Genomic DNA, 23,993 nt, shown 5'->3' with positions numbered 1-23,993 from the left:
CAACACAGACACGCACACCCAGACACACAAACGGACATCAACACGTCCAGACCCGGGGCTGCTCCTAACAGATACACCCCGAGATGCAAACCTGGGGGTGCACACGCAGACATCCACTCAACGGTGTACACAGGAGAGTGCACACGCCGGCACACCCCGCGATCCACAGAGACAGGGATGCCCAGAGACAGACACAAGGGTATTCGCAGTGGCTGGCGACTTTAACCCCCGGTGCCAAACAAAGCCTAAAGGCTCCCTCGGCCCCCATTCCCGATCGAACCCCCGCCCCGGGTCACTCCCCAGCTCCCCTGGCGCCGCCCCCTCCCTCACTCACCGTCCTGGGAGAGGTTGGCCCCACCGGGCGCCCAGCAGCAGGCAAAGAGCAAGAGCAGAGGCAGAGGGGAAGGGCCCCCCATCACGCTTCCCGGCCGGCTCCCTGGCTGAGCGCTGGCGAGCCTGGGTCCCCAGGGGCTGGGGAGGGGGGCTGACGACACACTGACTCGAAGGGCGCCCCCGAGCCGCTGAGGAGCCCGGGGCCGAGGCGGGGACCGGGAGGGAGCCGGCGCTGCTGCAGTTGCGGGGATTAAATAGGGCGCTCGGAGCAAACCATTCGGTTGGAGCGGAGGGGGGAGTGACGGGGGGCTGGGCTGGTCGCGGGGGGTGGGGGGGGCGCCAGGCTGCCGCATTCCCCTCTCCCCCCGCCTTCAACACCCCCTCTGTGCCATCGCGTGGTGTCTTCCACCTTCTCCCCCGGGAGCTCCACCAGCCGGGCTCGGGTGTGGAGCCAGGGAGGGAGCTGGCTCAGCAGCGGGGTCCGGAGCACACCCCTCTTAGGCGTGGGGTGGAGGGAAGGGACTTGGGCAGGGCGGTGGGCCAGCTGGCGAGAGTGGCCACTGCAGGCCCGGGCAAGGGCGTGCCCACGAGCTCGAAATCCTTCAGCCCCACCTGCCATCTTTTGGCTACTGGGGATCCCCACTATCCTTGGGGTCCTCCTGTCAGCAGTGTGCTCCTTAATGGGTGCCTAGTTATCTTGATCATTCCCCTAACCACTGACATCCCTAGTTCCTCTGACCCAGCAGCCCCTGGTATCTGTCCAGCAACAATGTGTGGCCCAGGCTCCTTAGAAAGGCGACCTCCAGCAACCCTCCAGGCCATGGGCACCCAATATATCCCTTATTCCATTGTCAGAGAAAATGCTCACCCTCTAAAAACAATGGATTCACCCCAGACTCTTGCCCAACCAGCCTATAAAACTACTACAACTCTGTAGCTTTCCCCCTTAACCCTCCCTTCACCTCTAGCCCCACCCCTTACCAATATTTCTTTTTTCTTAGTTTTTCAGAGGATCTGTCCTTCCTTTTCAAGTTTGTAGTCAGTAAGATTCCTGAGTGAATGGTCTGCTCTACAGACCCTCAGGAAACTGTCCTCTTAGGGACCAGTGCTTCTGTGACTAATGTAGCTCTTGTCTCTGAGGCCAGATGTAAGACGGATGGGAGAGGCAGGGTGTTTATACTTGTTCTTGGCTCAAGAGTCCCAAGTCCCCAGGGTTTGCTGTTCTTTGTGATTGAGCATCTCTGGAAGAGTTTTGGTACATCTCAAGAAGGGATTTTTCTGAGGCAATTTAGCTAAAGCTTAGCTTCTGTGAATAAATTTCTGTTTAAAATCATAGAATCGAATAATTTTAGTTATGTAAGGATCCTTAAAAATCATTTGGTCCAACCCCTTATTATGCAGGTGCAACTGAGGCCTGAAGGACGTTAAGTGACCTATCGAAGATTACACTGATAGTTAATAGTTAGTAGAAAACATGTGTTGCCAGAACATGGAGCAGAATAACTTTTCAAAGTGCCTTCTGGACCTGTAAGGCTAATATTTTATCCCTAGACCAGAGATCTGGGTCCATGTCTTCTAACTCCTGGAGGTTCCTCTTTCTGTATTAATGACAATGTCTCTTTCAGCTAATGTTTCAATACCCTTTCTCCCTCCAAGACAGGGTTTCTCAGCCTTCTGTGATGTCATTAATGTCTCTGTCCCTTAGTATTTCACGCACTAGAATGTGGAAAGTACTTTGTAATCAGTAAAACTTGGTACAAATGTTAGTAACTGATGAAAAGTCCAAGAAAATATTCCCAAGATATCCTTCAGGACAGTCAGGGTGCTGCCCGACTGTCTTCACGCACTGCTTCAGTGGTCTCAGGGAGGACAGCTCTGTCTCTTAAAAATTTCATGAGTGTCTAGATAGCTAATAAGAGTTTCTTACAGGGTAAGTTTTGAGTACCTTTGGCTGTTTGACTTGCCTGACTTGACATTTCTCAGTGCCTCCAAACCATCCCTGGGGTTCATTTTCTCAATGGCTCTGATGTCTTGAAATCTCTGAGAGATGAAGATGGAGGGCTTAGTTGAGGGATATGGAAGATGCTGGCTTATATGTGGGGACCTGGCTATAACAGAAGAGGCTGGAGTAAGAGGGTGTGGATAGGAGATAAAGGGAATATTGGACTTTCTGGCAGAGTTGGGACCAGGTTGGCATGGCGTTAGTCATGCAGAGAGGAAGAAGGATTGCTTGTGGATTAAAAAAGAAAATTGGGCTTCAGAGGGGCAAGGATTAGGTTGTTACTGGTTATAGGGTTTTGAAGGATAAAGAGTATTATCTTTGGAGCTAGAAGAAACCTTAGAGCTCATCTAAGCTCAGCTTAATAGAAGACAGGTTAGTGTATGGTAAGGGAGTTGGAGATGGGTGAGAGGGGAGGACAGGATATGGGATTAACAAATCATTTTTTCCATCTGCTGCTCTGCAGTGATCCCCTTCTGCCTTTCCCCTCCTTAATTCTCTAATGATTCTGCTAGTCTGGCCCCACCCTCTACTGTAACTGCATGGGATGAGAACCAAGGGTGGGAGGGAAAGAGGAAAGCTGTTTTGGAGAGTAAAGAGCTAGGAAATGAAACTCTGGAATGCTCTTTTCCCACTGGCTCCTCTCCCCTTTTCTGCATCATCAGCATCAGTTTGGCAGCAATTTAGGCTTAGGAAACAGTCATTGGCTTTTAGAATTATAGAATAAAGGAGTTTAGAGTTGTAAGGGGACTTCAAGATTTTCTAATTAGTATCCCTTGTTGAATAAATGAGGAAAATGAAACTCAGAGAAGCTAAGTGACTTTCTCTACTCGTATAGCTAGCTAGTAAAAGGGATGTCAATATTAGATGGGGAAGGGAGACAGCTGTCCTTTCCCTGTATCTTCATGGGCACCTGGGTGGGGGGAGAGGGCAGAGTGGATAAGGAAAGTCATTCCTGGTATTCCTAGAGCAGTATCCATAAGGAATTCCTCATGCCTGCATATCTCAGAGTGAGAGAGCAGTCTCTCCTACCCTGATGTCCTGTCCCCATTTGTAATAACTCCCCAGGTCTGCACATTCGAATTCCTTTTTTACACGCATACCCGGCATTCTACAGGCACCCTATCCACCGACAACTGAGTCCTAGAAAGACTGACCTATGAAGATTATCCCAGTCATAAAAATATGTAAAATAAAAGAATCCATGTTGGATTGTGATCTCCATGGTTACTTAACACTCTAAACTACTATGACATACAGGATGTGTTTCTCAGAGACTTGAGCCAAGTCCAGAGCAGGTTGTCAGTGGGATTATAACCCGGGTAACTACAGTGAAAGTTGGGGGTGGGGCAAGGTCGGTGCCTCTTGGCTCCTGGATACCCCTGTCCACTCAGCAACAGCCTGGGGAGCTGGGGGTGTGGAATGTGGTGCTGGCATTGATGCTGGGCCAGACACAGCTGCGTGGGCGCTGGGCATTCCTTTCCCCGCGCCTCTCCCTCCTCAGGAGGGGAGCGGGAGGGAACTGGGTCTGAGCAGGGTGGGGCGGGGTGGATTTTACATATTCGTCTGGGAGCGATATGATAGCACCTATAGGAAGAGAACTCAGAAGGCTTGGCTATGTATCCATGTAGATTCTGCTTTCCACTATTACCCTTCTCCTCTCTATGATCTTTATCAGTAAATTCTGCCTAAGCTTTCACATTGCTTTCCTCTTCAATTTTCCACCCAACTAAACCAGTACTCCTCATACCGATTCTTAATTCTATTATCCTGTTTTAATTAACTTCATCCTTAATAATAACCTCTGTACGCATTTTAATTCTAACCTTAATTGAATTCTAATTTCAATCCTAACCCTAATCTATTACAGATTCTAGCTTCTAGCCACTAATCCTAATACCAACTCCATTTTAATTGTCAGTTTTAACCAGCATCTTAATTCTAACCTGTTTTAAACCAGCAACTAGGACAGCGACTTTCACATAAAAATTATCATAGGTACCGTTTATTGAGAATCCATCCTTTACCAGATTGTATGCTACAAACTCTACATACAGTAGCTCATTAGCTCCCTTACAAATAGGATAAAACACAGGTTTAACAAGATTATGTAATTTGTAAGTAGTGAGTTCAAATCTAAGTCTGTTTAACTTTAAAGCCTGTGCTCATTTCTCCTTTTGTCAATAAATATTTTTTGAATGACCCTCTCCTAAAATTCTCATTAACTCTGACTGGAATGATGTCTAAAATACTGAGTTTAATTAGTATCAAGATTTTTCTTTTAAAAATAAATATACAGAATAGAAACCAAATTAAAATTCCCCAGCCCTTCCCCCAGAAGTCCCCCATTTCCCAGCTCAGAAACCCCATTGACACTTTCCATGAACTAATTTATTTATAAAGTTAAAATATCCAAAATATTAAAAGAAATAGACTGAAAAGAAAGGCCTCCTTCCCAGGGTTGCCATATTGCACAATTCCAAGGAGTATCATTCACTTTGGATTTGTGCAGCATCGCAGCTCCCCAAGGCTTATTAACAAGGCAGATAAAGCCAAGGTAAATGCCTACAAATTAAATCACCCTATGGATATATATGACTTAGGCATGAGAATCACTAGACAATTTTATGATTAGCCTAATAGCAATAACTACTAAGGGCCACTGTGTGCCAAATCCTATACTCAGTTATTTGCACTTATTAGTCCCTTAAATATTCACAAGCCCTCTATGCAGTCTGCATTACTTCTGTTTTACAGAGAAGGACAGATAGACCCAGAGTAGGAAATGACGGGTCTGAGAGCGCAAAGAGTGTGATTGATAGTTCCGGGTTTCAAATACAGATTTGTCTTTCTCCAAAATCTGAATTCTTAAACCATTACATTCACCTAGGGAAGGCTTCCTAGAGAAGAGGACATTTGAGCTGGTTCTGAAGGAGAGAAGGGGAGTCATTTGCTATTAGAAAGGAGGACAACCTATGAGACAGTAGAAAGGCTGCGATTGATATGGGGAGGCCAAGGGGAAGAGGAGCAGAATAAGTAGATTGCATGGGGAAATAAATTAAAGGTGAGAGCGTAATGGAGGACTAGAGCAACTATGAACAGGGGCCAGGGAAAATGTTTGTGATAAGTTCTGGCAAAAATAAAATCATGTAATAAATATATGTATCACTGTTGCTTCAGCTACGAGCTGATTGATGTATTATGGGGAAACAGTAGGTATACGTAATCATCTGCAAACAAAAGTACACATTTTCAGCTACGTGGGTATCTGTGGTCTCTCCAGTGCAGCAACTCCACATCCCACCCTTGCATTCCGTGCTTCAGCAATGTCAAATGGCCTGTAATTTCCCAAGCATACCGTGTTGTTTCATGCCTCAGTGTCTTTGCACATACTGCCTTCTATACCTGGATTGCCCATCTCATTAAGCTTGATGAAACTTGTGTTTATCCATTCAAAGTTTGATTAGGTGTGATGTCTTCTACCCAGAGATAATCACTCTTTCCTAGGTGCTATCAATCTACTGAATATATGCTGCCACTATTATACTTCTGTCACTGTGTTGCAATGGTTTGTTTACGTGTTTTATCCCTCTAATTGTGAGCTCATGAGGACAGGAATGATATTTCATTTCATGCATTTTGATGTTGCTGGTATGTAGCTTAAAAAATGACGATCAGTGAATGTATAGTTTGTTCTATTAAACTGAAATGATATGTTTATAAACACGTAGTCTTGATAAACCGTTTTTCCAGACCCACATGCATGCATATAACCACATTTCATTACCGAATTCCTCACACGAATGTATGTGTTCATAATGGTGCAATGTGTGCAAAAGAAGGTGACTGATTCTAATATATATATATATACACACACACACACGCATTTTCATCTGCTTACTCAGTGTATTCTGTAATTTTTGGAATTGACTTCAGAACCCGTCACATCCTTTTGCATAGCTTTAGTTGTGGAAAATTTTCATCCGTTGAGATTGGCTTTTAATTTTGAAAATTGTCAAATGTCTTTGGGATCCAAATCATATAGATAATGGTGGGTCATTTTGGGTAATACAAAAACAGGACTTGGCTGTAAAATGATAGTAAGTGGTTTCAAGGTGGACTTACATGTTGTCTCGTGTTCTTAAGCAGTTCCCAAAGAGAAGGTCTAGAAGAATTCTGAGTAGTAGAATTGTGGTCCATTTGTTAAAACTAACTAAATCAAACACGAGTTTGAAAATTTTATAGCCACGCCTGGTGAGCATACATGGTTATGTATAAACACAAAAGTCATATATCCAGAGCAGAACTTACTGATCTATCATTTATTTATGCATTCACTTATGTACTCTTTCATTCATTCACAGTTCACTCAGTGTCTATATGACATGAATGATACTAATTGAAACTGGGTATTTTGTCCTGGCTATTCAATAAAATCCTATTTATTTTGTTTATCTTCTTTCTAAGTTACAAAATAAAATGCTCAGTGGATGTTCTTATGCCATCCCCAATTCCCAGCCCATCTTTGAGTCTCATTTTATCTATGAGGAATAACATAAGAGTCAGAGATAGGGTAAGGTTCAAGATAAAAAATACCTGATAATTAAAACCGATATGACAGTGTAATGGTTTTATTGAATCATAAGAGAATTATGAATGTTAAAAAACTTCTGTAACAAATGTCAATTTCCATTGCTAAGGACTTTTAGAATACAAAGGTAAGACATGAAACCTACCTTCAAGGAACTCATGGTCCAGTAAGAAAGATAGGAATGCAAATACGTAATTACCATACCACATGGTAAGTGGTGCAGTAAAATTAAATATAAGGTATGGTGGAAGGAAAGAAAAGGCAGAGATTAATTTGTGGGGCACACTAAGGAATCACGAAGAGTTGGCCAGGTGTGGGAAGCCTGAAAGCCATTACAAGAGAATGAACAACATGGGCAGTTGCAGTAAAGCAGGAAACAGTGTAGTCAGTGGTGGCCAAGTTTAAAGGGAATATATGCTTATATTGTTCCTTATTATGCACCCAAGGAGTCATTGAAGGGTTTTAAGCAGGGAAAAGTCAGTGCTAGATTTGCATTTTAGAAAGATAACTTTGGCAGTGGTAGATGGATGGATTGGAGGAAACAAATCTTTTGATATAGAAGTCTGACCCTTCTGGGGACCACAAACCTGGTACCATGACACTGAATAGGACTCACTGGGTGTGGTCTTGTCTTAGGTCCTATGGGTAATGAACCGATTACACCCAGAAAATAGTTACAGGACCCAGCTACTACTACACAGTAGAGACTGTGCTGCAGAGCACACAGATGCACAGGGCGGCACAGCGAGACTGCACCTCCAGATTAAGTGAACAACTGGGTCATAAAGTTGCATAGAAGAAGCAGTGATCAACCATCCTGGTTTTCATGGGACTGTAGAGTTTCCCAGGAAAGTCCTGGACAAACTGGGTGGGTAGTCACCTATTCAGTTTCTGGCAGAAGCAGCCTGTATTCGGTAGCACCTGTTACCCAGACCATCTCCCTGGTAACTGGCTGGGGGTCAGCTCCAGGGCAGAGTGGAGGGGGGAGAAAGACAAATGAGCTATTTTCTGTTTTAGGGGTGGGTAAAGGTGGGAAGGGACAGGGGAGGGGCTGGTGATGTAGATGAGCTGGGCCAGTTGAACGGGAGCAGGGAGGAGGAGAAGTCTAAGAGGGAGACTGAGGGTGGAGACTGGCTTCTGGGCCAGGATACCACCTCCATTCTCTGAGACCCTGGGCTCTCTGTGGGTGGTCAGGAACATTGCGGAATCAAAATAGCAAGCATTGAAAAGAGTGAATGTGTATGTATATATGTATATATAATCATGCATACATTTCATATATTCATGCATCTATTTATTCATTCAGCATTTGTGGAGTACCTTTTATGGTCTGCATTTTGAATATGCCGTGTCATTTAGTCTTTATGCATGGCTGTATGACTTGTAGGAAGTATTGTGCCTGTTTTACAGATGAGAAAAACGAGGCTTGGAAAATTTGGTAACCTGTTACAAGCCACACACTAACTGGTGGAGCTGAGATCTTAATTTAGATCTTAGTTTAATTTTTCTAATATTTTTGGTTATTCTAGCAAATCAGTATACTCATCTATGCCTGATTATAAAAGTTGTCTGGGATAACCTGTTAAAAATATTGTGGGGTTCCAGGAGATTATGATTCTATTTGTTAATAAAGATTACTGACCTTACTGTTAGCAACCGCTTCTGGGTGATTCTTAGAACTTGACAATCCTGAGAAACAACACACCACAACCTGCATCTCCTCACAGAGTTCTTTGACCCCCAAAAGATTCATATGTGTAAATAGCTCATTAGAACACAGTTGTATTAGATTTTAAAACCAAAAAAAATGTCACTGATCTTTTCAACAAATAATTTTCTCGACTCCTCCTCTCCAGTGATGGCTAGCTTTGTTTATAAAATCCTACACAATCTGGTCCTTGTCTCCCTCTCTGAGCTCATTAATTCTTCCACTCCATTGCAGCCACACTTTTTTTTCCAAATCGCCAACACACAGAGCTCATGCTTAAACCTCTGCCCTGGCTGGTCCTTCTGAGCCCCTCCTCTACTCTGTGCAGAGCTGGCACCTTCTTACTTTTATATCTTGCTTAAATGTCATCTAGAAGCTTTCCCATTCTTTTGCAATCATCGATCATTATTTGCTAGTTTCTTAATAATTTGTCTTCTGTTTATTGTCTGCCCCCCTGCTCCCAGTGAATAAAAGCTCCATGAGAACAGAAACCCTGTCTATTTTGATCAAAGTTGTGTTGCCAGAAAATGGAATGATATTTATTGCACCTAACAGTGCCTGACATAAAGTAGATGTGTATTAAATGGTTGAATGAATGAATGAATGAATAAAAGACAATACCCTCGCCCATCACATTTAGAATGCCCAAATTCTCTGATTTTACACTTTAACCTTACAATGAGGAACTTCTATCTTAGCTCCAAAGTAAACCTCCCACTGTCATTAAAGCTTCCAGTGAAAGAAAACATCTCTTTCCCTTTACCAACCTTTATATAATGTCCCTCCAGAGGCTTTAAGACTGTTATTAAATCACCCTTCGGCCTCCTGTATATCAGGTGAAGTACCCTAATTCCTAACCTTTTGCCAGTTCTTTCCTCTTTTTAGTGCCTCCTTTGTCACCCTTTTCTCTTGGATGTTGGGTTCAGAACATATCCCAGAAGGTTGAGTAAGGCCTTGACAATAATGGACTGACTGTGAGATGTTGTCTCTTGTGTGTTCTTTTATTCTTATTTTGTAAACTGTCTTCCTTGGCTAACTCATGGTCATTTGTGGTGCATTTTGATCCCAAGATCTTTTTTTTACCTTAAAATTCCTGAGCTTTCTACGAATAGTATTCTCTCCCCAGGTGAATAATAATAATCCATTGCCACCGGAGTGTTGCCACCAGAGCTTCCTCTCTTAGGACTTGTTTCATTGTGGACCAGTGTAGCCAATGTGCATGCCTGTCAAGTTGACCTTTTTCTTTCTTTTTCTTTTTTTTTTGCTATTCCTTTGACTGAGCCAGAAAGGAGATGGATATGTTTAGGGCATTTTTTCACTTTAACCCGGGACTTAGTGTTTGCTCTGGTCAGGCATAGGCTGCTCTCTGCTACCCTCGTGTGGCCATGCTGACCCCTCACTATTCCTGATCCTCTGCTCCCTCAGTGTGGTTAGTTTGCTGTAATGCAGCTTTTCCCTAGCTCCTTAGAAGACTCAGCACCCAACTCCTGAGCTTAGAAAGCATACATAAAACATTTTCCAGCTTAATTTCAGTCTTCTCTTCCCAGGTAGAATCATCTCAGTTCCTTTAACCTTTCTTCGGTGCTCTCTAATATTTATTTCGTCTGTCAGGCACACGGAAGGTAACATATCCTGCATCTTGAGAGAATGGGCTCCTGTAAGGTTGCTTCAAGCTCCAGACCCGATTATCTGTTGCCCAGTTCAACACCCAATTCTCTATCTTATGAATGTAGTTAGATTAGTATTTTGCTCTTGGTATTTAATCACAGAAAGACTCTCTTCTTGCCCTCGACCTCAGATCTCTTTATTCTAATAAAAATATGCCTGTCCTGCCTCCTGAAGGGTAACGGTGGGTCTTGATAGACTCCGAGTGCCAGTGTCTCGGGAATGAGGATGCGTAGACAGAGAGTAAACCTGCTTTCTTCCTCTTCTCATTGCATAGCAGTGTAAGCAAGGAAAATGAGAACTATTTAGGATAAAATAGGTATGCTAGTTTGTTTGAAAAACTCTGTGGGTGAGAACAAAGGGCAGCAAGTTTGGTGAGCTGGCTTTAAACCAAATTGGGGAAAGTGGGACTTGGAAACCAAGCACTGAAGAAATTTATTTTTATCAAAGATAAGTCAGAAAAATTTTGTGGCAGGATGTTATATGATTAAATTGATATCAAAAGATCATTCCTCAGATTCAGTGTGATAAAGATATTAGTTCTTTCTCACTGTTAACCTGCAAATTCAGTGCAATCCCCTACTAAACCCAGTAGGGTATTTTATGGGACTTGACCAGCCAATTCTAATATTCTTTTGGAAAATAAAGTCCAAGAATAACCACAATTATTTTGAACACACACATGGGTGAGAGGAGAGGAAAACTTGCCAGATATCCTAAGTTACTTTAAAATGATAGCAATTAAGACAGTGCAGCATTCACACAGGAATGCATAAATAGATCCATGGAACAGAAGAAAGAGCAAGTCAATATCCACTGTAGGAATTTGGTATATGAAGAAGGTTGTGACTTTCATCCTTATACTACATTTGTAATTAGTGCCTGGGGGTTGTCCTGTTTAAGGAATGGCACTGGAATAATTGGTTATCTGTTTGGCAGTTGGGAAGGAGTGGGGAGATGGTGAGAGTGTGCTTGGAGCCCTCCCTCATAGTGTATGCAAAAATAAATTTCAGATGGACTAAAGTACTGAATTAAAAAAAGAAACACAAAATTATTTTAACAAACTTTTCCCACTTGGAGTGGAAAATGCCTTCCTGATCAAGACACAAAATCCAGAATCCATAAAGGAAAGGACTGATAAATTTGACTGCATGAGATTTAGAATTGATATAATGGTAGACACCATACTCAAAATTAAAAAACAAGTTACAGACTGGGTGAATCTTGTTTATAATATGTATAGCAAATGTTAAAATTGATAATATGCAAAATATCCCACAAATTAATAGTCCTTAAAAAGATACAAGATTCAGTGGATAAATAGGCAAAGGATATGATTATTTTCAGAAAATTCAGTTACCCAGCACATGTAAACATCAGAGAGAACCTGGATTATTTAAAAAGCATCAGAGATTGTTAGATTGTTAAAAATTAAAAATGGCATAATATTTAGTGTTGGCAAGTGTATGGGAGGACAGGAACCATCATGCATTGTTAGTGAGAATGTAAATTGGTTGAGCCTTTTTGGAGGATATTTTGGCAGAATGTATCAAAATTTACAATGGAAATATCAGCAGCGCCATTTCCACAAATCTCTGCTATAGATCTCTTCACATATCAGTGTAATGATTTATGTACAGGATGTGCATCACATCATTGTTTCCAGTAATGAAAAATGGAAAACAACCTAAATATCCATCAGTTGTAAGTTGGTTAAATAAATTATGTTATGTCCTTATTTTGCAATAACACCTAACAGTTTAAAAAAATGAGATAAATCTATGTGTGCCAACATGGAAAGATACCCAAGATGTATGGTTAAGTGAAAATAGTAAGTTAAAATAGGAAAAAAAGCTTAAAACAATGCATGCATATGTTATATTTTCTATATATATGTAAATATATGTTTATGGAAATGATAGCTACTTACTGGCTGTAAGATACTTAACCTCTCACTATTTTATTTTACTTGTAGGAAAAATAGAGATAATAATAGTACTTTTCCCAAGGGTTGATGTGAGAATTAGATAAATTAATTCATTTGAAGTACCTTGTATAGTTTCCTGTCATGGCAGGCATTCAATGAGTGCTCCTATTAAGATGCACAATAAACTCAGGTAATCATTTCTGGGTGGGAGTGAGATTTAAGACATAAGCAGGGCGATTGTAATTCTTTATACTGTATATTTAAATTTTTAAAATAGTCATCATGTGCATATGTATTGAGTGATTAAAAATGAAAGAAAAATAATTTTAAGATCTTATTCCAGGGAGATCAGTTAAAATATGGTGATAGAAATCCAGGAACAAAGTAAAATGTCCTGAGATAGAGTGACGGCTTTGAAAAATAGAAAGGATAAGCTATACTTGGCATTGGTTATGGGAAGCAAGAGAGAGGGAGAAGGCAGGCATGGCTCTTAGTTTTAGAGTGTGAGTGACTTGGAAAATGTGGAAATATGGAAAGAAATAGTGGAAACAGGAGATGTTTTTTGTGGGTTGTAGTGTTTTGGGATGGTGGAAGATTTAGTTTTGTTTAAACCATGGTAAGTTTAGTTTGTTGGAAACCTATCTAAAAGGAAATGTTCAGTAGACTGAATATAAAATCTGGTGCTCTGGAGAAAAACTGGAGCTCGCCACTTTGAGGTAGAACAGCAGAAGTTAAAAGTTCTCAGGTCTCATTTCAAAGTTCCCATCTAATATTTCCATTAAATAATAAAACAAAGAATTGTGGTATCATGGAACTGGCCATGGCATTGAAGGAGGAAGAAGACCTTTTCTGGCTGTGTTGTTTATTTATTCATTCTTTTTTCAGTAAACATATTGGGTAACTACCATGTGCCAGGCACTGCTCAGACTGTCAAGGTTAGAAAGAACTCAAGTGCTTGTCGTCTGGTAGGAAACAGACATGCATGAAATTGATTGCAGCACAGGGCACTCAGTGTGCCAATAGCCATATGCACAGGGTGCGGTAATGCTGCGAAGATGGGTGTGATCCAATCTGCTTGGGGTTGTGGTGAATATCAGGGAAGATATTACAGAAAACGAGGTGATTGAACTGAATTTTCAAAGAGGAGGAAAAATCTTCCAGGTAGATGTGAGGGTGGGTAGAAGAGAAGTGTATTCCAGAAAGGAGATACGTTGCATATCAGGCCATGTGATTGTAAAACTGGAGCCGTCTTGTTCCCTTCCCTTCCCTACCCATCCCTTCCCTTCCCTTCCCTTCCCTTCCCTTCCCTTCCCTTCCCAGGAACTGAAGTACTTTGGCATTGCAGAACATAAGGCAGAAGTAAGGTAATAGTTAATAGTATTAGTAGATAAGCTGAAAAGACAGGGATCAGATGATAAATAAATAGCGCTTAGGCAGTATGGAAATTGAAAAACAATTTAGGCAATGGAGAAACATTGAGGGATTTTGTCTTCAGGAAAACTCATCATCACTCCATTGGTGGTCTGGCAGATGGGTGGGAGGAGAGCAGAGCTGGGTACAGATCGGGGAGGAGATTATTGGAATACTTCTAAAAATCATCCTGGGGGGTGGGATTTCTGAATTAGGCAGAAGGAGTGGAAATGGAGAGTGAAGGATAGATTTGAGAGCTAGTAAAGAGACAGAACTGATAGAACTAGTAACAGATTATTTTTGGAAGATAAGAGTTGGGGGAGAAATCTCATCAGATTCCAGGTTCCTAATGTTAGTGATTGGATGACCAATCTGTCTCCCCAATACTACTTTTATCAAATCAGCCTTCTCCTTTCAATTTATTAGTAGTGTGTAACCATTTCTTGACTGTGGTTCCATCTCCATTATAACATACCTTGATTATTTCAAAAGTCGCCTCACTGTGCCCCTTTGGAATTACCCACCACACAGAATTATCCAGAGTGATCTATGAAAAGCAAATGAAATCAGACCTTACTTAAAAGACTTCACTGCCTCCACTTCTCCTGCAGATTGAAATCTATTTCCTTTAACATAGCCATATGGAATCTCCATGATCTGGACTGACTTTCCTTTTCTTTCCAGTCGCATGCTTTGCCACTCCCTGCCTGGAACTGGTCCTTCTGCAACACCTCATTCTTGTAGTTTCTTTTAGCGACGTGGTGAGTTTGGGCTGTATTTTTGCTCCTGCTGTCCCCTCTTCCCCTTCCTCTTTCGTTTCCCTAACCCACAATACACACACACACACACACACACACACACACACACACACACACTCTCTCACTCCCCACCCTGACCTCTTTTTCTCCTTTTTCTTCTGATTAATGACTATTCTTACTTTAAATCTCAGCTTAGGTCTGGCCTGCTAGAAAATGTTCTTAGACTTAGGCTGGATTGGTTTGCCCATCTCCTTTGCTGTTGTAGTATCTTTGGATTTATCTCTACAGTTAGGCAACTTTGTTGTATGATTTGGCTTATTTTTCTGCTTCTGACTGTACTTTATTGAGTGTAGATATGGTGGCTTCAATATATTTTTATCTCCACTGCCTAGCACGTTGCTTGGTATAAAGTAAGTATTCATGGGTTTGTGGAAAAATAGATAAGTAGGTGGATGGTGCAACCATTAACTAAATTAGTGTATGTGAGAAGACCAGAAGGCTTATGAAAAATATAAATTCATATTTGTGCATTTCTCAGTTGAGATGCCTGTGAGTCATGGCATGGTACTCTGAAGGCAGCTGAATATACCAGTTTGGATTTTGAGGCATGGGTTTGAGAATGTTCACCTCTTAGTTGATGGTAGGTGCCATGATGCAATTTAACAACATCAAGGGAGAAAACAGAGATGAAGGTAGCCAAGAAACACTGTAGGGCAGTGTTTTGTTTTTACCGCAAACCACAAAAGAAATTACATTTTTATGATGATCCAGAACACTCATGCCCACACATATACAGGTACTTGTAACTAAAACAATAGTTTCATAAAACAATCCTTAGTCTTAATAGAGGGTGATGCCCTCTGATGTTTTCTGTTCTACTCTATCCTATCCTATGCTATCTCTTTTCTCTTCTATTTAATAAAATAAAGATGCTGCTGGCATTCTGACTCGAAGCCTGGTGAGCACTGCTCTGTGGAATACTGATTTTTAAGCAGCAGAAAGAAGAGGCCCGCTTGGTGAAATAGACTGAAAAGGAAGGGCCAAGAAGTAGGAGGAGAGTGAGAATAGCCGGGGAGTGAGGACTTTCAAGAAGAAGGGTGTGGTCAGCAGTGTGAAATGCTGTGGAAAGGTGGATTTGATGACTAGGAGGCCATTAGTGACTTTAGCAAGAACATTTTATCAGAACCTAGACTGCAGCCAGTTGAGGGGTAAGTAGGAAGTAAGGGAAAAGTGACTGAGTATACACTTTTCTGTGCAAAAAGAGTGACTGCCAGACGTTAGTCTACTTAAGATTTTCTCATCTTTTATCTTATTTATTCCTTGTAATAACCTTGCACGATAGATATTATCACTTTCATGAATTTTCTAAAAATCAAATGTCTAATCTGAGTCTCGGAGAGGTTCATTTAGGCACCTGTCATCATCCAATCAGTCCCAGGGCTGGGATTCATCCTCAGTTTCAGGTCTACAGTTTTCCAATTGGACCAGAACAGCAATCTTTTTGAGTGTGTGTCATATTGGATAAGTAATTTAATTTCTATGGGTCTGAGTTTACTAATCCATATAATTACAGCTGGAGAGGGTTGACAAAAATTTATAGACTAAAGAAATACAGAGAATGGAAAGTAATAATTCACTCAGCATTAGCAGTTTAATCTTCAAATGAGTTTTCTTTTTTTTACATCTATAAAGCAATAAATGCGCATGGTAAAAATTCAGCTGATGTGTATAGTTAAAAGTGAGACTAAATTATTTTTTAAAATTTTCTCCTTTTGAAGTCTGTAATTCCGGGGAGAGGTTATTTGAGAGACAGGAGAGTACCCTTCACTATTTTATTAAAGAGACTATATATTCAAGTGTGATTAAGTGACATTAGGGTGGAGTGAAAAGAGAACTGAATAGTAGTCAGATATTCTGAAAGTGGGTACCAGGTTTGTGAATGACTAGTTAATTGATATTGAGCAAGTTGTTTTATTTATCTGGAATCAGTTTCCTGTGTCCAACTTATGTAACTGGTAGTAGAATGAGCCACTAAAGTAGAGATCGTAGAGAACTTATCTAGTGCTATTCTTCCTGATAAGCACTCACAACCTTTTATTCTACCTTACATCATTCCCAGACTTGACTGCCTCTTCTAGTGTATCCTCTCCTTGGAGCACCACTCTGTGATTGCAGAAACCTGAAAGAGATCTTGGGGGAAAGGTCTCACACCTTTGCTTCCTGGGACAAATTTTAAAGGGACTCGTGCATACCTCTCAGTGGGCACGTTTGTGGAAGCCTGTCTGCAGCGGTGACAGAGGTCAGAACACTGCACAGAGAGAGGCTGGTCCTAACCCTACTACTTACTAACTGAGTGATTGTGGGCAAGCCCATTAATGTCTCCGGTCAAGCTTTTTTTTTCTTTTTTAAAAGGATGGTGATGAGAACTGCCTCTCCTACACTACAGCACTACAGGATGGTTCTGATGTTAAAGTGGCATAATGAATTCAAACTACTTTTTTTTTTTTTTTTGTTGGCATGTGCAGGCTCTGGGAATCAAACCCTTGTCTCTGGCATTTCAGAGGAGAATTCTAACATTGGGTGATCCCTGCACTCCTCAAAATACTTTTATCATCATTATTATTTCTCTTAATACCATTTCTTAGAATGCTAGACTTAGAGCTAGGCAGGACCTTGGGAATTCAGCTACCACGTTTTAGAGGAGGAGAAGCTAAACCTGAATGAGATAAATGACTTACTCTTGACCTTGTCTTCAGTGCTGAGACTGAATGCTCTTTAGGGCCAGACAAGGCTGATCCTGTTTAGGCAATGGTCAACCATTGTGTCAGAATAAATGGTGTATAGATGTTGGTATGATTTGCCAAATAAAAGATGCTTATGTAAGGACAAGTTTAATCTCTGGACCATTTCATGGTTATACATTTTGCTTAATTAAACTGATACATTGTAAAAGGTGAATACTTTATTCTCTTTTCCAATATGGAGTTGCTTTACCCTGTTCACCTGAGGACTCATACCAGCCTGAAGGGGAAGTGGGACTGAGATAGGGAAAGCTGAGTTTACTCATGATATTAGGTGAAATTGGTGTCTTTTACTTCTTTGACCTACGACTGTAGAATATTTGCCTTGTTGTAAATCCATCTTCTAACTCTTTGGCCTCTGGCCTGGCATATCTGGACCTTTTAGAACCAGGGCTCCAGAGTGACTGTAAAGATGAAGGATGCTAACCCCACCCCCCTGGTAACTCAGGGTCCTACTCAGGGCCTCCCATTTTTATAGCCATTGGTACAGAGTCCCAATCAAAGACGTGAAACAGACGCAGGTGTTTTGTAGATCCAGTCAGATCCTCGAGGTGAGCATGAGAAATAAAGGAGGAACCAGCAAGTCATTCTGGACAAGCCTGAAGAACCTCATACTGGATCCACCGGGTGGAAGGACGTTTGGCAGAGCAGGTACTAGAGATTGACGGGTTAAGGAGGATGGGAGATCAGAACTGGAGGGATGGAGGTCTCGAGAATGAAATCTAGAGGGAAGAAAAAGGGCCTAGGGACAAAGAATGGGCAATACTTAAGCCTCTGGGGCCAAATGACAGAGTGAAATGATTGAGGGGCTGGCAGAGGAGCTCAGAGGGCCTTCAGGATGGTGGCTTGAAGGACACAGAGAGAGTGAAGACCAGTGGGCTGCATCTGAGGGAGAATAGGATTAGTGACTTTGGACAAGAGTGTCTGGAATAGACGGGTCCTACGGCAAATGAGAATATGCGGGGACGTGGCCTAAGGAATTGAGCATTATGGGCTAGATGGGAAAAGGACTGCAGAATGAGGGGGCAAATTTAAAGGACATGAATGAAGAGGGGTGTGCACAGAGGGGAAAGTAACTTTTTAAAGCAGAAAATGACTAAAGATGATGGACATTGAGAAGGAAGGAGAAAATTGTTGAGGACGGTAAGACAAAAAAGAAGACAAGACTGGGGAGGTAGGTCTGAACACACAAGTAGGTTATGTCTTGGGATTAGAAACTGAGATGTAGAGTGTTGGAATTTAAAGAAGAGAAAGGGAGTTGAGTTAGAAAGAAACACTAGTAATTAACTCATTTGTTGGGGGATCCAGATGAAACAGAGGGAAATTTTACTTCTAAATTCTTAGAGGGACCTGGACGGTCATGCCAGCCCACTGTCTCTCTTCTGTTGAACACTGCTGACTTCATCATCCTTCTTGATAAAACAGAGACTTCATATCCTTGGAACACATCTCTGGAATTCTGTAGCCAGGTGGGAGATGAGGAAGTTACTCACAGGGACAGGAGAGTAACCATGGGGTAGTTTCCCAGGAAATGCAGATTCTATCTCCAGATACTTCACTATTCCCAAATCTAGTTTTAGGCTTGAGAACTACCTTAACTTATGATTATGGACTCTAATATGATCTTGAGGAGCCCTTGGAGGTCCATCCCAATGTCTAGATAGATTGGTTCTAGGTATATTTTGGGATAAGCTTGAAAAGCCTGTGTTACCCATTTGGACTGGGCTATGCCAGGAATGGTTTCTGAAAGTTGGAGGAGGTGATTAAAGCAAAATTAAGTCTGTATTTGCTCTTCTTTGACTTAATTCTCAGTTTTAATTATTACCTGGATTATCTCACTTCTTCCCTCTTAGAGGATAAGAGAGGAGGTGGGGAGACAAAGAACAATGTGCAATTGTTCAATTGAATCAAGGCTTATTGACTGAAGAATGAGGGCAATGGAAACTCAGAGGAATTAAATGCTTTGTTATGATGAGGCTAGAAAAATGCATAAGGTGAGGAATAGATGAATGAGCATGGGGCAAGACCACGTAAGAACAAAATGTCCAGAATGGAACTGAAGGGCCTTTACTCTATAGGGATGTCCATTTTGCTCTTCTTTAAAGAACAGGGAGTTTTGAACTGACGTCTGTTAGTTTTGCAGAGTGGATCTAGCACCATAAGACTTGACCTCGCAAAGCTCTTTATTCTGACAAGGTGCTGAGGTGGGCTGATTACCAAGGGGTGAGATATTAAGAGGGAGCCGCTCGTAGGTAGGGACAGGAGAAGTTGGTATATGGAAACCACTTCTAGAGAATTTGCTCACAGTAGATTGAATTAATAAAGTTGGGGGCATTTTTGCAAGATCAAAATATAGAGTGCAAAGCCTGTGTTGCCTATGTGACTATTTCACTGTCTTACTCCATCTAACATCTCCTAATGTTTAAAACATGGATTAGTTGGTATAGGCACTTTGGGGAGGCTGTGAGTAGGACCAGAAGTGGATATGGGATTTAATTGTATTTGTTTCCAGGCCAGAGGGAGAATTTTTTTGGCATTGTCTTATGTATCCCATAATAATTTCGTTATGAAATAATGTATGAGCAGCACCAATTTGTCTGTAGGGTCAAGGAGAGGTATTCAATTAGCAGCATGAGTAATGTTTGAGTCACATATTTTTGTAGGGTTAAATCAGTAGGGTTTTTTTTTTTTTTTGAAGAGGAATATACTTATCTTCTAAGGAGTTTACATAAACACAAATGACATGAACTTAATTTCAAAGAAGATAAAATATACTGTCTTCAGTCATTTTGAGTGACTTAACCTCATCTTTCCTGCCGCTTTAAAAATATTGCTTTCTTTGAATGTTTCCCTCCCTATTTTAAAATTAAAAACCTAGTTTAGAGACATTATTCATACTTGCTTTTCAAGAAGCATTATCTGATTTATGGATGATAAAATGAAAAAGAAATGTCAGAGAGACGTCTCTTATTTGAAAAGAAACCCTGGACTAAGTTCAGAGTAATTTTTGTTGATAGAGATTATAAGTATAAGGAATACCTGGAAAGACTCAAGGTGAATGTTGCTTGCCAGAATGGAGAAATTTCTGTGGGTTTGTTGGGGGTGGAGGTTGGGGGAGAGATGAAGAGAGGATATAAACAGGAAAGGGAACAACCCAGCAATAGCTGAGGGTTATAACCCATGGAATAGAGGAAGGAAGGGAGCAGAGACTTTGGGCCATGACATCTCAGCTAATTTTTATCAATAGCATTATTGTATTATTACCCCCACTTTACAAATGAAGAAACTGAAGATCGGAGAAGTTAAGTAATTTTCTCAAGATGGCAAAGTAATTAAGCTCCCAGTTCGAATTGAATCTAGGCCTTTCTGCTTCCATAGCCTCTGATTGAACTTGGAAAAAATACCATCTTATGCCACCGTATGCCTTCCATATGCCTTCCATAGTAGTTCCCTTATTGGAATTTGGCCACGACTCCTTGAGGGTGGAGTCATGTCATTGTTTCTTTCATCTTTGTATCCCCAGCACCAAGTGAGATCATTGCCAAAGTAAGTAAATAAATAAATGATTGAAACTCCTGGACAGAGTCGGAGAACTGAGAGTCCAAGCTGTGGAGAACATATAATGCTCTAAGAAGCAGCAAGGTGTTAAGGATAATTCAGGGGGCTGATAGAGTTTTTGGGTATGGGCCAATGTGTTTATGAAGAGCAGAGGGTATGCATATTTGTGTAAAAGAACGTTGACTGAGCTACTGGAAAGTTTCTGAGAGTCTAGGCTTTCCATTCACTTGTATTGGAGTACCCCAGAGCCGCTTCTATGGGGTTGAGCTATCTTCTGTAGGCCTCCTGGCCCATTGACTAGTTCCTTGAGTAGCATATTGTTAGTAGCCATTCAAAGTAATATGATCCCTGGGTCAGCATTCTGTGCTATATGACAAGTGCTTGGAGTGCTGTAGGGCAAATGTGTTAAGAAATGCTCATTCTTTGCCTCCTTAGGTTAGGTTTATAATATACACAGTCAGGTTAAGATTCTGTTTTTTTTTTTTAAGCTCCTGCCTCAGGCAAGTGTGTTTAGAGTGGCTTCTTTTCCCTAGGTGTTAGCCTTCTTAGCGTATCCCTAACCTGACTGAACTGCCTTGGTCCTTTTCTCTACCAGGTCTCACTCTCAAAGCTATGTGAATGGGTAGGAACGTGTGGGATACTGCAATTGTAGTCTTCGAGTTAGAAGAATCCTTTAAGAGCTTCTAATGTAAGCACCTCTTTTAGTTATATTGTCTCTTCATTTGGCTGGCAACTGAGCTCATGTTTTAGAAAGAACTACCTTGACTTGAGGTTGGAATGTGTTGGTAGTGTCCAGAGCTGTGGGTCTTGGAAGCAGATGTTGCGATGGAGGAGGAGCGTCTGAGTCTGCTCTGTTTTTATTGCAACCTTCGAGTAGGAGTGGGGTGGCAGGCACCGAATCAAAGTCTTTAAATCAATTCATTGTTGTGAGGAGCATAGAAGCCAATAATCTTCTGATGTGTTGGGGACCCAAACAGCATATGAGCTGCAGGGAAGGTCAGAGGAATTTAGATTAGACATTCAGAAGAACTGACAGCAGAAATTATAACCAGCGGTGATTGTGGAATTGTCTTCTCTAGGAGACTTTTAAATATAGGGACCATTTGCTTTGATGTGGGCAGGGGCTATGGCTATGGAGGATCAATTTGATTGTCTTAGGACAACTTTAGCGAGCCCAGGCAGTTCAGAAATCCTCATTCTTTGCATTAGGCAGCCGTGGGAGGAAAGGATGGCAGGGACTTGGGTCAGGGAAAGGTAGAGGAAGGGGGAGCAGGTACTCGCTGAGGGCTGTGTGAGGATTATTTATCTCATCAGCACATTGCCGTTCGCATCCCCCTCTCCCTCACACACGCATCCTTGTACTCTCCCTTCTTCCTCCCTTCCCTTTCTCCCTCCTTCTCTCCCACTCACTCACTCACACTCTGACATGCACACACATTTGACACCATTCAGTTTCCATCCGTATACTTAATTCTAGTGAAGATGCTGAAGGACCGTCAGATCAGACTCCCGGTACCTCTTCCCTGGCTTGACAAATACAGCTCTTAAAGCTGAGAACTGCACCGGTCTCCTGGAGATCAGCTTCCCTGTCATTCTCTACTGCCGGTCACACTGTTTCTTTACGAAGCAGCTCCTTTGTCTCGACGATCCAGGGTTTTCCTGAATCCCCCAGCTTTGCCTAGCCCCTATCTGAGAATAGCTGGACCAGGATGAAACCACACTGAGGGAGTCGGGGGTGGAGATGGAGATGGCTTCTGCTTTCTCAGCAGGGCTGGATGTGCTCTGTTTAATTAGCATGAGGACAGAGAGCCTTTCTCCATATATTCTTTGAGGGATGGAGAGGAAAGCAGAGCAAAAGGCTCTGGCTCATTCTTGTCCATTAGGGATTCTGGGATTGGGAAAATGATCACCTTTACATTCCTCCAATCCTCCGAGGAACCCCAGGATCCACAGTATCGAGAAAAGCTTTGCTGAAGCCTGCTGGTGGATTTCCACTCCAGATTTTCCAGCTGTCCCTGTCCCCCCCACCCCCACCGCTCAGAGAGCAGGATGCAGAGATGGCTCGGTGATGCAGAAGGTATGTGCTTTTTCAGTTCTGGTGCTGATGCTGTGTGTGTGGTGAGGTCTCTGTGGCGCAATGGACGAGCGCGCTGGACTTCTAATCCAGAGGTTCCGGGTTCGAGTCCCGGCAGAGATGATCACCTGGCAGGTACCTCTTTTATTTTATTTGCTCTCTCTCTAGGTCGATAATTATATTTATCTCTCCCTGGAGGCTTTGGGGAAGCTAAAGAAAACCATTTTCCTTGGGAATCTTGCATCTCTTCTCCTTTTCCCTCCCTTCCCTCTTAATTCTTTTTCTATACCTTCCTTACTGATTTTCACTGTCGAGTGGAGGCTCCGATATTTCCTACATCTCTCTGCTCGGTCTGACTAACATAGCCTTTGAATTATTTTGCTTCATAGTGGGATAATTGGCACATAGTGACTGAGATGCCAGGTTATAGGTTTGGAACCACTATAATTCCCTCCTCTTATCTTGGGAAACAAAAAAGGCAGATTGTCCCATATGTCAGTGAGGAGATGTCCAGCTGTCCTCTAGGGTAACACCCACATTTACCGAGATGATCCTTTATGGATCAAGAGATGGGGTCATGCAGAAAGTAATTTCTTTTACTATCTTTGTCAGTTTTATTTGTTTTAATAGGGCTTTTGATGCTAAAAAGCTCATCACTCGCTTCCTCATCTATAAGGTGAAATATAATCATTGCTCTTTGTCTCAGCAAAATAAACTACTGCAATGCATTAATTACCAGGAGTGAGTTGAATGGGCTTGTCTGCCAAAACTCTAAGCCCTGATCTCTTCACTGTGAAAAATCCACAGTCTTTCCTATTTACAGGACATGCTTGGAAGGTTGCAGTGAATGCTATTTTCAGAGCTCCTGATTTCCAACAAGCCATATTCTTACCACCTCTTTCATCTCACGTTCACTGCTGTTGTCTTTCCCTCGTTCATCTAACAGGCCACATTTAGCCAGTTTTGAAGCTTGATCAGATTGGGATGTGGCTCGGGTTTCTATTTGGGGCTGTTCTGGCTCATTCTCTTGCGTATTGCTGTCTCCAGCCTATTGGCGAGAGGAGCCGGCCTGCCAGGAACTGACCTCCACTCAGGTGAACTCAGGAAACCTGAGAGGACACGCTGCTCCCCCACTGCTGGGGAGAGTCAGCCTCTCTCCCCTGTGGGGC

General features: G+C 42.0%; 1 protein-coding gene, 1 long non-coding RNA gene and 1 other non-coding gene across 11 annotated transcripts in view; 2 read left to right on the top strand and 1 right to left on the bottom strand.

Moving 5' to 3' along the window:
* Positions 1 to 3,568, bottom strand: part of CADM3 (cell adhesion molecule 3) — a 31,891-nt gene extending 28,323 nt beyond the window's left edge. For 2 of the 9 annotated variants that reach the window (XM_077156587.1, XM_077156591.1), the window contains exons 1-2: positions 3,490 to 3,568; positions 2,279 to 2,373 (exon numbers count right to left, since the gene is read on the bottom strand). In XM_077156587.1, coding sequence (XP_077012702.1) covers positions 2,279 to 2,309 — 31 coding nt within the window. In that variant the 5' untranslated portion in view covers positions 2,310 to 2,373; positions 3,490 to 3,568. Of the gene's footprint in view, positions 1 to 334; positions 576 to 1,314; positions 1,575 to 2,278; positions 2,374 to 3,245; positions 3,341 to 3,364; positions 3,387 to 3,435 lie in introns of those variants that run through there. The other 7 variants (XM_077156586.1, XM_077156590.1, XM_077156585.1 and 4 more) reach the window with 5 other exon arrangements.
* Positions 1 to 23,993, top strand: part of LOC143680020 (uncharacterized) — a 62,421-nt gene that overhangs the window by 16,142 nt on the left and 22,286 nt on the right. The gene's annotated exons all lie outside the window — the stretch shown is intronic.
* On the top strand, positions 22,874 to 22,947 carry TRNAR-UCU (transfer RNA arginine (anticodon UCU)). The gene has a single exon. It is a non-coding gene; the product is annotated as a tRNA-Arg (tRNA).

The sequence above is a fragment of the Tamandua tetradactyla genome, chromosome 4 (assembly GCF_023851605.1).
Source record: "Tamandua tetradactyla isolate mTamTet1 chromosome 4, mTamTet1.pri, whole genome shotgun sequence".
NCBI classification, from domain to species: Eukaryota; Metazoa; Chordata; class Mammalia; order Pilosa; family Myrmecophagidae; genus Tamandua; species Tamandua tetradactyla.
The sequence above is the reverse complement of the archived record's forward strand: the minus strand, read 5'-3'. Positions and strand labels throughout refer to the sequence as shown.